Raw genomic sequence first — 14,793 nt, 5'->3', positions numbered from 1 at the left:
CCTGGAGAAAATAAAGATAAAGGCCCCTTGACTTAAATTCAATAATAAAATGAAAAATAATTAACGCTTTAATAATAATTAGCTTTGTTGCTAAAAAATAAAGTGCATGGATTGTATTGAGTAGCATTTATGTAGGTGTTTATGATGATGATGATGATGATGATGATGATGATGATGATGATGATTTTCTACAAAGTCTAATCACTCTTAAGAGGCTACTTTTGGAGGGAAAAAGCGAGTCTGGGTGGAGGATGGAGCGAAGGTGGGGTGAGGATGGAGTGTGATACGAGGGGGGAGGAGGGAGAGGGTGGTGTTACAGACACGCTTGCCTTTGATAGCTCAGGTGGTCATCACCTGAGGGGGAATAGAGCGTTAATGGGCATTCTCAGCAGCAGACAAGCACAGGCTAGCGCTCCCTCTTCCCTGGCTGCCATAAACAGGGGGAAGTATGCATCATTAGATTAGGCTCAAGCTAACTACCTGCAGTCAAGCCCACTCCACACAGTAGCTAGCCGTGTGCAGAGTGGACAGGCTCAACCTCCGGCCTCCCACTGCTCAGTACGATTGGCTGGGTCAGCTGTGAGTCTTGAGGCACTGCAGTGTGATTGGTCAGTTTGTGGAGTGATTAGCTACATCACAGGAAGTGTTATTATTGTAGATTATGTTATGTGTCAACATAACTGTGTTATAAGCAATTATATTGACAATAGGATATGATGATTTACCACTTATAGAACACCTTAATTACATTGGGAGACAATAGAGATGCCTATCAGAGCTCAGTCTGTGAAAAACCAAAGCGCTTCAAGAGAGTTTATTAAAAGGTAAAACAACCCTGGAGCAAATATGATTTCCATGGGTGGATCACAATTATTTTGGCGAGGGATTGAGCATGAAAAGACACATGGAGAGCACAAAGAACATTTCTGTAAGCTTAAACCTCAACGGGTTGAAATAAAACCAAACAACTCAGGATAGAGAAGTGCAGAGCGAGATATTATGTTTGTCTTAACGCACATGTAAAAGGAAAACAAGCAAAAAGAGAGAAGAAGAGTTGGGAAACACTGAAAAGAAGACAGAGAGAGGAATTTGCCTGAGAGGAGAATGAAGGAAGGTATGTGAGGTTGCCTGTCACTTTGAGGCGCCTGATAGCTCAACCTAGGTGTCATCCCATCGCACTTGAGCAGATATTGCACCATATCTCTAATATTCCACCTCTGTGAATGGACTTGATCATACTGCATGCACGTTAATATTGAACCAAGCTCTAAAAAAAAAAAGAAAAGACATTTTACCTTGAGTCCGACCTGTGAGAAGGAAGAGATGCAGGTTAGAGTATGAGATTTAGCCCTCAGGGCAGATCGAGAAGAAAACGAGGCTCATCCCTGCAGGAGTGGATCAACCTGAGGGGAAACTCCTCTCCAAGGCTCCCTGGGTGGGAAGATTTACAGCAGTCTTAATCACAGGTCGACACCTTGGCAACAGGTTCTCTGGCCAATGGGAGAGGAGCCACACATGATCGCCTTGTTAACTGCCATTTTTGACAGAATGTAATGCTAAACATCTTTGGCATGTGTGACTTTTGACACCACAAACCGTGTTTTCTACTTTCTGGATCTACAGTATCAACTCGCTCATAATTAGGGTTACATTTGTAGGACTGTATAGTATGGAACATGTCATTAAAGGGTCAGTTCATCCAAATTACAGAAACATATTTTCTCACTTACCGCTCATGGTATGTAGCCAGGACAGCATGGCTGCTATTCACCTTGTGTGTGTGTGTGATGATGGCCAGATGTGGTCGTGTAGACACCTACTGTCATGGGAACACCGAGGCAGCTGGCAGGTGTTTATCAAGCGGTAACCTCTGAAGCTGAAAATTGAAGCCAACATGGAAGCACCAAAAACTGCACTTCTTTGATTGGCCGCTTGAGGTTGGCTCCAAAAGCGAGTCAATCCCAATAGACTCCCATGTTAAAATGCTCAACTTTAGAAATAAACATGTTTACAGCCTGGTACAGAAAACAGTTTTGATGAATTTTTATATACTCACCTACTTAAATACTTTAAATTGTATTAAGGCTTAAAGATCTGCATAATTGAAGGCATGCGGGTGACCGTACTCCTGCCACAAGCCGGCACGCAGCGAAGTCTCAGCTCCATACGCGCCCCTCCTCTTTCCAAGTTTTTGTATTACCCAGGAGTTCGGCAGGGTCAGGTACTTGCAAGGTGGCGACGGTGGAGCAGCCCACTCTGAGCTTCAAAACCGCTCTTCAGAAACCTGTGGGTGACATCACGGAGGCTACATCCATCTTTATTTACAGTCTATGATAATTTATATGTCTGTGGACATTTTGTCAATGCAATGGCGTCACAAATGTAGACAATAGTCGCAAAAAAAAAAGTGTGCGTGTAGTTGAGTGGTCCGACTGATGAATACTGTACTCGTTCTCTGGGTATTCATGGGTCAGACCGTGTTAGGATTAGGACCTTGACCTTTTTTCCACCTCTTGTGCTCTGCTGTTTTCCCCTCTCTCATGTGTTTGTTTGTTCTCAATTTGTCATCTGTGTCTGTATTTGTGTGTGTGTGTGTGTGTTTGTGTGTGTGTGTGTGTGTGTGTGTGTGTGTGTGTGTCAGCTGGTACCTCCTGCTGACTCCAGTCTCCATACTCACCTGCTTCTCATCATGCAATCAACTCCACAACCTGCTGCAGTATAAAGGAACGGTTCAGCTCACCATTCTTCGCCAGACCGCTCTGTCACATTGAGTGGTACAAACTCTACGGCCAAACTGTGTTGCAAACCCGTTGCTCTGTGTCTGTGTTTGTTTCTGTCCCGTCATCTGCCATACTATCAACAGTCTCTCGCCACCATCGCCATCACCAGCCCTATTCTCCACAATCTACATAATTTATAATAAAAGACTTGCTTTTTTAATGTAATAACATGAGCACCACAAACTAAATTCTGTGCCATTTCATTGATGTGGAGGTGGAAGTCTCAGAAAACGATAATTCAAAAAGCTGGACAAATAAAACTTAAAGTCTTGCGATGGGATCACACCAGCCACAATGTCCGTCAACATGTTCTGACCCATGAGTTCTCAGTAGTGCTCATTTAGGAGCTGAGTAAACGGATAAACAGTGTTGTTCTTCCAGTCGTTAGTTCCACCATTTATTCACAACTATTGAATGGATTGCCCTGAAATTTGGTACAGACTTTCACGGTGCCCAGAGAAAAAATAAAAGTACTTTGACAATTCCCTGATTTTTTTTTGTAGCGCCACCATGAGCTTGACAGTTTTGCTTTTGAGTGGAATGTCTCAAGAACTGATGGATGGATTCGCATGACATCTTAACTGTCAGCATCTTAGCATTGTCACTGTTAGCATGTTAGCATGCTGAGTCTAACAATTATAGCCTACCTAAAAGCACCGCTCTGTCCATGAACAGTCTCACAGAGTCACTAGCATGGCTGCAGACACTTGGTGAACTCTTTAACAACCAGGTGTGTGCTTTTTAAATTGCAGATATGAGACCAGACTTACATTTGTGTAGGTTAATTGATTCATTCAGCTTTAAAATCTGAAAATATTGTATTGATAAGTATAGAAAAAGAAAGTAAGCAATATACAGTTTTTCCACTTTTGTTCAAATTAATATTCACCTAATTTCACTATTTGCTATTTTACCAATCAGTCAACATCTACGTACTTATTTTAATTAAATACCTATTTTGCTCCTTTAATTGATGATGACAGTGATAATGAAGATGATGATGCATCAACAGGGTATATCAGTGTAGACCATCTGCAATCCAAATCATTTGTGTTTATCTAACCATACCACCAATGCCTTGAGTTGTGATGAAAAAAAAAGGGCCTCCCCAATTTAAGCAGTGATATTTCACAATATTCAGCAAATGAATTTGCAAGATGCAACAGGTACTGCACTGCTTTCATGACTGTCTGCATACCAATGTGACCGCAGTCTAACTATTACTCTCTTTATCTCTGCCCCCTCCGGCACCAAGGTAGAAAACCCTGTGTTGTCTTTCCAAAAAAACCTTTCTTTAAATCTTCTGTGGGATATGTACATTTGTTTGTGTTTACCCCTACAGCAAAGTCTGTTTATGACTGTTTTTCATTTATAAGAAAGCAAAGTGCAGCATCCTGAAAAATAGTATTAAGACAATTCTCTTGAACGATTGGATATGAGACTGAACACCACATGTGTTGTGGTGGTAAAGACAACATTCTCACTCAGTTGCCCACCGCCTGAGCCCTGGCAGTGTTTTGTTAGAGAGATTGATGCCTGTGTGTTTATTTGGTGTAAATCCTGTTGTATGTGGCAGTGCGCAGTTTCATTCTGACTGACAGCTGCTCAATATTCTTGTTCATGAACACAAGCAGCAATCAGCATAAATCATGTCATTCACTGCACTTTATACGCTTCAAGAAATATTTTTTTTAACGACAGGTTGATTTGTTGTTATTTCTGTCTAATTGTCTAACTTGTCACTGATGCACACGCTTATGACTCACAAGCAACACGCCCACATAATGGTCTTGTTGCAGTGGGGAAATTTCCCTAACTCTGCCCAATAACTTACAGGTAACAAACAACTGGAAAACTGCTTCACCTGACATACAGCCATTTTTCTGGCTGACGGGGGGGGAAGCCACAGAGAACCAGTGGAAATTCTCATCAGGCTGAAACAGTGTCACTGCAAAGGTATGAAAGAGAATGAGGTCTGAGTCCTGTCAGATCTGTTTTCCCCTCTGACGCAGAGTGGACAGTAACATCAAATGTCATGTGTGCATGTGCCATGGAAAATAGGTCACGGCTAATGTTGACTAAATTCAGACCTTGGTTCACCCAAATTACAACACAGCACTATCCTGACCTGCTCCTGCAGTAGCATGTACAAATGCATATAGCTTTGGTTTCATTTGGCCAGGTTTCGAGATATTGGTAGTTCTGTCTATGGTCTGGGGATGGTCTGGAGTAACAAGAAAATTGTTCTGGAGACAGATGTTATACACTTTTAATGTTTCAGCCACCACAAACGAAACCACATTTGCTTCCATTGTATTGTGGAGTTTAATTGAGGGAATACACTCCCTGGCCACTTTATAAGCTACAGTGAACACAACAGATCTGACACAAATTCTATATTTAGGACGTTTATAATGTTGAGTTTTTGTTGACACTGTCATAGAAGTGTTAATTCAGCTAGAGACGGGTGACAAATTGAAGAAAAAAACCTGAAAAATGAATCAGAAACAGGATCAAAATGACTCCATCCATAGGGTACGAAGGATCACTGAATGGTCTGATGATGTGAGTTGTATTGGATTGCATTAGATTCTACAGGTTAACCTAATAAAGTGTATGTTTAATAAAGTGTTTCTTTGTAATTTGAATGAGCGCATTCACATCTGTTTAAAAAAACAAATTTTTTCTTTAAGATTTACTCTGTATAATAGTTAAACAAACAATATCAGTTTGTCTAAATATAAATTGGAGATAGGCCTGTGCTGGCATGACTCCATCACTCTACCACCACCTGTGTTTAAAACTAATGAGTCACTGTTACTGCTCCATCTGTTTGTGGCCTCGTGCTCCCTCTATCTCCACCCCCTGCCACAGGTGTGCTTTCTCACAACCTTTGCCAATCACTGTGCACCTGACAAATCTGACCCTGACGCCATCCATAAATGGCCAATCCAGTGCACAACTGTTTTCCCCAGATGGAGAGGAAACCGAACACCGGTCACGTAAAAATGAAGATGAAGACTCTCTTGGTTTTCTCACTGATACTTATGTCATGCTGTCCTTGCAGGACACAAAAAAAAGATATCTTGCTTCAAGCTCCATATGTTGATAGCGGGGAGGATACGGCTGAGACTGAGGGAGGTGAAGAGGAGCAAATATTTCAGTCGGATATCTGGGCAGAGCTGAGGAAGCTAAGAGACATGTTGGTGGAGCAAAAAGTAGAGCTGAGGCACCTTGTGGCCAGAGTAACAGCTGCTGAGAGTCTGGTGGAAGCCTTGCAGACGGAGAATAGAGGTACAGTGTAGTGAAGGACTCACTTTACAACAAAACAGATTCGCCTGCGCTTACAAGAGCACTCTTATTACAGACATGGAGTTCAGGATGACTGCTGCTGAGAGCTTAGCAGAGGAGCTGCAGATGGAGAGTGACGGTCAGAACTGTACTGTGCTTTTGACCAGTATTTTTGTGCTGACTCTCTGACGTGTAAACCTTTACGCGTTTATGTCACTTTAGCTCAAAGTACTGAACTTGCAGTCGCTCAGCAGATGCTCAGCACTCTGCAGCAAAGACTGACAGACAGTGAACGCCGCGTTGAGGAGCTGGAGAAACAACAGGACGGTAAAGATTATGTACCGTAATATGTAATGTATTATTATGTGTGTGTGTGTGTGTGTGTGTGTGTGTGAGAGTATGGGCGTAGAGGGAGTTCAGAGAGTAATTCGGAATTGATTGTGTGTTGTTCTTCAACTTTGCCACAGTGAGAAAACTGGCTTTTTCTGCCTCCCTCCTGGCGTCTGGTGAAGGTAACACAGGCAGCAAAGAGTTTGTTCCACTCATCTACAGAAATGTATTTACCAACATTGGAAACCACTACAATTCAAACACAGGTAATCTGATCAGGCTTCTTATATTTGAGAAATTTGTTTGAATAACTTCACTTCTACAAGTTGTGACTAATCTCTTCTGTCTGTGTTTTAGGTTACCTCACTGCACCAGTCAGAGGAGTGTATTATTTCAGATTCACTGGCCATTTAACAGAAAATTATGCGGGTACAAGGATGAGAATTGTCAAGAACGGACATGCCATGGTTTTCGCAGGGAACCGTCCCATCACATCCACAGATGCTGAGGACAGTATTTCCAATGGTGTAGTGTTGCAGTTAGAGGTGGGAGATGTTGTTGCAGTACAAATTTCCGGAGATGTTTGGGATGACCAGTACCACAGGACAACCTTTAGTGGCTTTCTGCTTTTTCCTTTGTAAGATATTACAATTGGCAACACGAGAGCTACATTCAAGGCCCAATTAGTGTCAGGTTCAACAATGATGACTTTTTGTACCATATGACAGGATTTATGAAAATAAAAATAACAAAATACAAGTTTTTATTCTCTAATCTTTCTCCTGTCTTCTCCTGCTTTTGCAGAATTTTAACAAACCCTAAACATCCAAAATAGGCAATGTCACAAAAATGAAGTCTGTGAAAATACATCCTCTGAAAGCATGTCCAGGTTTACACTGAAGTAATCAGCCTTAGGGTCAGAGTTTAATGTGAACACCTGAGTACAACATAATGAATGTCTTCCAGGAGAGATCTTCTAGATAGAACACTCCCGATTAATTAGCAATACTCTGTTTACAATAATAATTTGTATCTGATATGGTTTTTGCACAGAAAAGTTTGTTTACCTCTTCTTTACACCCAGGGGTGCTGCCAGGGGTTTCTGGCCCTTAAAGGGTAACACATTGGGCTTCATTACCACAGGCCACGCCAATCCTGAAACTATAACACTCTGCAGACATGCATGCAGCATTAACATTAACATTTAGGATGCTAAGCAATAGCTTTCAAGTCTGAAGTGACACTTTCCAACATTTGGATGTGCAACTATCTTCACTGAGAAAATTGTGCATAATAATAAAATTAAAAAAATATTCATGGACCACCTGCAATTATGCCAACTGACATGTCATAATGCTGCTTACCTACTTATAGAAGCGTGGGTGGTTCATTGGTAAGGCTGCTGAGTCTGAAGCTGCATCTGATGGACCAGGCACCAGGCGGCCCTCCTTTCTTTTTTCCTTTTTTGCCATAAACAAGAAAATAGAAAGAAATTGTTATTAATACACTGTAAATAAAATATTCCACTTAGGATGGTCTAATAATTTTTTAAGGCTCCTGATACTGAACCATGATTGGCTTGCGAAAATTGTGATGTCGCAAAATCAGCTCGTACAAAAACGTCTTAAACTGAGACAGAGAAACTTTTCCCCTTCAGTGGAACAATGTATTACGGCCTTTTAATGTCAAACATATATCGTTTTTCACAGTAAAGGTCAAACATCAAAGTGAAGTAACAATAAGCAAAACACATCTTCGAGTAGAGGGGGGCTTTAACATAACAAGTGCATTTACAAGACTACAGTACATGTGTATGTAGAGATGGATGGCAGACGTTACTGGCCTGTATCTTATTAGTGAGAATGAGGTCAAGCTTTCAAACAAAGCCTTCTAACAAAGGCCCACTTTGGATAAGGTGGACACATTACGTTATGAAAAAAGAAGAAAAAAAAACTCCAAAATTCCTCAGATAAACGTGGAAGAAAATGACATCTCATGAATGTGATCATTGTTTCCTTTCTTTTGGTGTTTCACATCATAAACCTCCCGGAATGCAGCTGCATCAGCGTTTGAGCTTTGACTAAATCCATTCAGACTCTTTGTTGTGCAGTCATTCAGATCGCACAGGAACACACGCGCATACATACACACACACACACACACACACATACTTATACAACACCACACCTCAGTTATCAGTCATCTACTATGGCTCTGATAGCCATGATCAACACACAACGTAGAACCACGCAAGCTACACCTCCTTTCACTGTCAGTGTCTGTGGTGAATTCTTTCTCCCCTTCTCTTTTGCTGCTTTCTGCATTCCCTGTTATTTCCCACAATGCACAGAGAAGACTATCAGTTACAATCCATCTACAATCTATCAGATGCCCTCACGGTAAAATTTTACACCCTTACTGGAAGAAATAGCAGTGTAAAACACAGTGGGCAACATAATTCCATATCTTTTGTCTATCGAAAGAAAAATGGAGGCCAGTACCGAGCAATTGTGCTCGAAGGAATAATTCAGCTGTGTTTATGGAAAGAGCCTGGAGTGCACTGGAGACGCGGCGTCTCCTTTGAATCTGATGAGGTGTTTAGATCAGACCTGCAGCTATGGTACGGCTAAAGAGCGCTGTTAGTCTGATCAAACAGCTGCCAATATGAAAAAGACTGCCATATCCTCTCAGCACCCGGGGCTGTGTGAAATGAATACAGCTTCTCTGGTTTCCCTCTCACAGGCACCTCTTGGGTTGGAAACATTTTTTCATAATTGCATTTAATTCTATGTTAGGTGTCCCCACAGTGCCACTATTCAGGTTAAGGCTAAGCTGGAGGAGCTTTTCAACCTTTGTTATCGGGGCTTTTGCTCATTTAGAGGGAATATTATTGATCTAACTCTAAGAACACAAGAAAACACAAAATACTAAGTTGTATCCCTGTTATTTTCAATATTCCAATTATTCCCATGAACACAGGGTATTTTTAATTGACTGTGTGTATGTGTGTGATACACCCCTTTGTTTTGGCATCATTTAGTAGCTGATGAATCAGGTGGCTTGGGAAATGGATCATGGTTGAGAGTCTTTAATGGGAGAATTTGAAAACCTTAGTCTTTGTTTCATGAAGGTAGTCTTTCATTTGATTTTTTTTCTCTCTCTCCGGGAAGCTTAAGGAGTGAAGGCTCATTAAAGCTGCGACAGTGCCGGGAAAGTTGCGTGCCTCTCTCTATCTCACTTACAGCTTTTCCAAGAGGATCTATTGAACTGTGAATGTTTTGGTTAGGGCTGAGTTCACCAGAAAAAGCCTGTGTTAAGTACAATTTTGTGGGCATCTTCTTGGTGGGTCAGGATTTCGCGCAGAAAAAACAGCCGAAGCGCAGCAGCTGCATGGCAGCTATGTTCGAAAAGTTAGTGAAAGTGCACAGACACACTCATGCCCCCACTTGTATGCATTTGTTCCCACACACACAACAAGAGAATGACAGTACTTCGCTTGACTTTAAAATTAAAGGACAGATTCATTATAGGATTATAAAGTCAGCTCTGGAAAAAGAATCAGCATTTTGTGAGATTAGTATCAAATCTTCATAGAGAATAACTAATGATGGGGTAATTTATGGCAATAACATTACAGCGATCGCCAAGTAAATTAAAATAAAATAGTCTAAAAATCAAACGAGAAGAGTCTGATTGCAGCCCATTTTACTCAGTCTAACCTTTTATTAGCACAGTTCCAGTGTTACTATTTGCAGCTTGTTAATCATTTGTATATGATACCATAAAAATATTAATTCATTATTAAGAGAGAACTTGAAGGTGAGTCATAATGGCAGTTTATGATACAGTTGTATGCATGTGGGAGCCCCCAGTAGGTGCTATTAGTCTTCTTTTCTGCACTCCAGAAACATGTTTGGTGCAAGCAAAGGCCCGAAGGCGAGCTGAGAGTACATGTGCATTCCTTTCTGCCTGATTTAAAAGAGAAGTCTCATCTTTTTTATGCACTTAGTTGATCAGAGATGAGCAGGAGGCATTCCTTGATCAAAATCCTGACTCTAAAAAGGTAAGAAGTCATGTGACCATTCTGGAAATTTACTTTAATGCTGATTCCATCCACTTTTCTGTTGCTCAAGGGAAAATGTTGAGAGACACAGCTCAATGTAGAAGACGAGAACATTTCCATTAGCATCCAATGAAGCTTTGTTTAATGTCTTACGCATGACATGTTCACATATAGCCGAACATTGTGCAGCAAGACAAAGGATCCTGCCACCAAATGTACACGTCTACCTCTGCTGTCCTGTTTGCACCGTGTTCCTCTCAATTTCAGTGATTGAAAAGTTTTGGTGCAGACAAGGTGCCAGCAAAACACACACACACACACACACACACACACACACACACACACGCACACACACACACAAAGAACCACACACACATGCAGAAACTCATGCACAAGCACAGGTATGCACACAGAGGGCAGCTCTGAGCCAACAATTCAGTGGAAATGAAGCCCTGCACAGAGGCCAGAGCCTACAGATGTATATCTACTCAGAACCCTGAAAACACCTGATTGTACTCAGATTCAAATGCTGAACACTGATGATGGCCTGCACAAGCTGGAACACACAGGATTGTTTTTTTTACTCGTGTTAAGTAGTTTGACATGAAATAAGCTGCCCCTCCTAAATTTTCTAATTCATGTATTTCATGGGCATGAAGGCCTCTCCATGAGGTACATTATGAAGGTACAGCTACATAAAAGATTGTTGACAAAACCCAGTGTTATGGTGGGTCAGGGTTACACACTCCTTGGCAATGGTGACGATATTATAGTGTGTAGTGTTAATTTGTGCTGTTTACAAAAGAGCTTAAAAATAGGACATTGTATCATTGATGCAAACCCTCTTAAACAACCATGGTAAGCCAGTATCATCCAGTTGCACAGCTGCACTGCCAGCAGTTTCAGACCTGCAGCCCTGGACCTGCAGTTCCACTCAAACCTGGCTCACCTTCAATAAGGGAAGTTTACACCTGCAGATGCAGACGTGCCAGTGTCCACCATCTACAGGAGAGTCCTAACCAAAACAAAAGGAAACAAAATAGAAATATGTTGACTAAATTCTATATTGTGTGTTGAATATGTGAAGTAGAAACTTTGGTAATATTGAAAAAAACTATTAAAAAAATGTATATTGTTTACTGCATAGCTGCAAATGTGACATTTCTACAGATCATTAACATTTGCAGTCATGTGCTTGATGTTCTGGCTAATTTGATTTTTACAAAAGAAAATTATATATTATATTTATTAGATTAGATAAAACTGGATTAGATTAGATTAGATTAGAAAACATTTTGTGTTTGACATCCTCAAGATGAATTGAAATTCTTAAGTGAGAATTTTCTGTAATACTGGCTGGAGGTTAACGTGAAGACAATTGTTAAATGTAAAACATCACACAGATACACATATATAGAACAGAGCTACATAAGGCAAAAAGCTTTCGCTGTAACTCTCATTGTCTGCCAGTGCTGCTGGTGTTCAAATTACATCAGCAGTGAAAGAAATAGCAAAGAAATAACCTACTTAATAATCTAATTGTGTCTACGTGTCCTAAATGGGTTATCTTCAGGAGGTGGACATGCAGATCTTTGTGGTCTGAAGGAATTGGACAGGAGGTGACATAACACCAAGTAAAACCACATGTCACTTTTTAGCTAGATGTTTAGTACACATTAAACATCAAACCAGACATAGGCTAACAGGGATCATAAGTGAGCTCTATATGTGCTGATGGGTCAGTCTTCATGCTAAAATAAGACAAGCTAAGACAGCCAGCTGTTGGCAGTAACTCTTAGCTAGAAAGCAATTTTCCCAAAATGTGGAACTATTCCTTTAATTTCTTTATATTTGTATGGGGCCATCACAAAGATAGACTTAAATATAAGGTAGTCTCAGGTAGTCTGAGTTCAGATAGACGTCTAAATTCATCCCTTGCACAATGCAGTTCTTGACTAAAAATTGGACTGTGGTAAATGAATTCTGGGTAAATTAAGCCATTTTTCGAAATAAAAAAAAATGGCCGACCGAGTCACGGCATCCAACTGCTGTCCTCCGTTTACCCCAGCAGATAATGTTTGTGCACTGAAACAATTCACCAGTTTTACTTGGGAAATTCAGCGAAGTGCAACAATAACAAAGAAAATTGAATTTAGAAAAAAATTGCAGCGACAGTAAACAGTGTCAATCCCATGGTTGAAAAATATGATACAAGAGGCAAAGAAAGAAATGACTGGGGATCCCACACACACACCGGCCAGCGTTGGCCCTGATAGCAGCCCACCGGAAGCCTCGCGAGAGGGACAGACGGACGCCAGTAACAGCCAAGAGAACACAGGTAACATTAGGTCAATAATGTCTCAAGCGATTGTTTGAATCACAGCAGTCAAAAGCAAAAAGTTTACTTTGTGACGGTGGTTTCGTTATGCTAACAATTGAACGATACAGCTTATGTGCAAGCAAGCTACCGGCAAGTTACATGTCACCAAGCGCTACAGTTTGGCCTTCAGAATAAAATAGTGCTGTCGGCGTTTATTTTTCTCACTGACCCTGTCTGTGGACGGTCTGGATGAGACAGCAGTGGAGGAGAGGCAGTTACTGCCATCTCTCAAAACTCTTTCCCCTCGCATTGCTATTTCCATAACAATGTTAGTAAACAACAAATTATGAGCCATGTTTTCCTTTTTTGTTGTTGTTGGGTACTACTGGCCAGCACAGGTATCACTGATTGTTACCATGGTAACATTAGTCTTAGATCTGAGTTAGCCTGGGGGTAAGGTGTGTAATTTTTGGGGGCTTAAAATTGTATTTATTTTTGTGAAACAGTCTTACTTGCATTAAACTGATTTATGAGCCAAATTAAGACTGGTATAACACTACAGAGATATCTTTGTGAAACTGGCCCCAGTTCTAACCTTTACTTTCCTATAGCCAGGTGGCACACTGACATCTGTTTGACCGATCTAATGATGAAGAGCCCCCCTTACTAAAGAATTAACAGCCTGCTTATGGATGAATGAATGAATGAATATGATTTATTGTCATTATTCAAGAAAATGAAATTATAGTGCAGCTCCCAACATAGTGTTGATAAAAGGTAAGTGTTGGTAACAAAAAACAAAATACAAACAAACAACAACAAGAGGCTGAGAGGCTTTGTGCGTTTGTGAGTGAGTTACAGCCCATTTCCGTAAAGCACTTTGCATCCGAAAAGAAACAAGCAAAAATGGTGACACAGTCTTATTTACTTTGGCTTGGTGCTTATCTACCTTGATGACATTTGTTTGGTGAAACATAGTTCTGGGTGGCCCCAAAAGGTTCCTGAGAGTCAAAACCTAGATACACAACTGTGACTATCTACTGTATGTCAATCTCCATCAGGCTTTGAAGTTTCAGCTCCAGAAACATTTTGTTTATTATTTTATGTTAGCCCTCTCTTTTAAAATCAAGTGACCTTGTTGTGTGTGAGGTAATAGATCTTTCACCCTCGACAGCTCGGTCAGATATATCACCCCTGACACAGGAGGTTGTGTTTGGTCTGAATGACGAAGTATCTACAGTGCGTCTATCTCTCATCTTAAAAATCTCAGGCTGAACCTGGTGGCTGAGTTGTTCTTCAAGCTGCATTTTCTTCCTGTTTCATCGTCATTTAACGGCACTGCCTTTTCCCTTTTTTTGCACGACAGTCTATTCAACCAGTTTCTAGCTTCCTCTTTACATGAGTATTTTTACCTGCAGGGCTGTGTTTTCTGTGTTTTTGTTCTACTCTGCCTCATTGACTCTAATATGGGCTTCCTGAATGGGTTATCTTCAGACTTGTTCCCACAGGAGCTGATGACTCAAAATGATTTCAAAGATGCATGATGAGAATGCAGATCTTTGTGGTCTGAAACAACTGGATTTGTTGCGATTTATCCTACAGACCCCAATCAAAACTTCAAAGACAGCTAAATGTTGTTAGGAACACAAAGGTCTACAGAGAATGGTGGGGCAGCTGTCTTTCTCTCTTCTGTACTTTGTGCAGATTAGAAGCCCTGGGGTCCTGAGGCAAGTGCGTTCCCCAGTCCACACCCTGGCATGTTCCCTCCCTATCAGATGGGTTATGCAAACAACGAAAGCTTCTGGAGATAACCGAATTAGTATGCAAATCAAAATGAGAGTGAGAGAGCAAAAATTGAAATATCAGCAAAAGATGGATTGTTCACAATGTGTTACAGCAGAGACATGAGCGTATCTAGAGATGGCTTATGCTCTAGTGCGAATCAGCTCAAAATGTATATTTGTCTCATATTTCAGAACCAAATACCTGCAAAGATCTATTCCCATCAG

General features: G+C 40.9%; 1 protein-coding gene across 1 annotated transcript; it reads left to right on the top strand.

Moving 5' to 3' along the window:
- The first annotated feature begins 5,763 nt into the window (after positions 1–5,763).
- Positions 5,764–7,160, top strand: LOC111672178 (uncharacterized). Its single transcript, XM_023429506.2, has 5 exons — positions 5,764–6,074; positions 6,148–6,210; positions 6,294–6,398; positions 6,539–6,667; positions 6,759–7,160. Exons 1-5 carry the CDS (start codon positions 5,789–5,791, stop codon positions 7,040–7,042), a joined length of 867 nt encoding a protein of 288 aa, XP_023285274.1. The 5' UTR covers positions 5,764–5,788; the 3' UTR covers positions 7,043–7,160.
- Positions 7,161–14,793: the final 7,633 nt, after the last annotated feature.

The sequence above is a fragment of the Seriola lalandi genome, unplaced genomic scaffold, assembly GCF_002814215.2.
Source record: "Seriola lalandi dorsalis isolate HSWRI2012SDOR001 ecotype SW California unplaced genomic scaffold, Sedor1 jcf7180002054896, whole genome shotgun sequence".
Classification (NCBI taxonomy): domain Eukaryota; kingdom Metazoa; phylum Chordata; class Actinopteri; order Carangiformes; family Carangidae; genus Seriola; species Seriola lalandi.
Note: the sequence above shows the minus strand (reverse complement) of the source record. Positions and strands in the feature narration are given on the sequence as shown.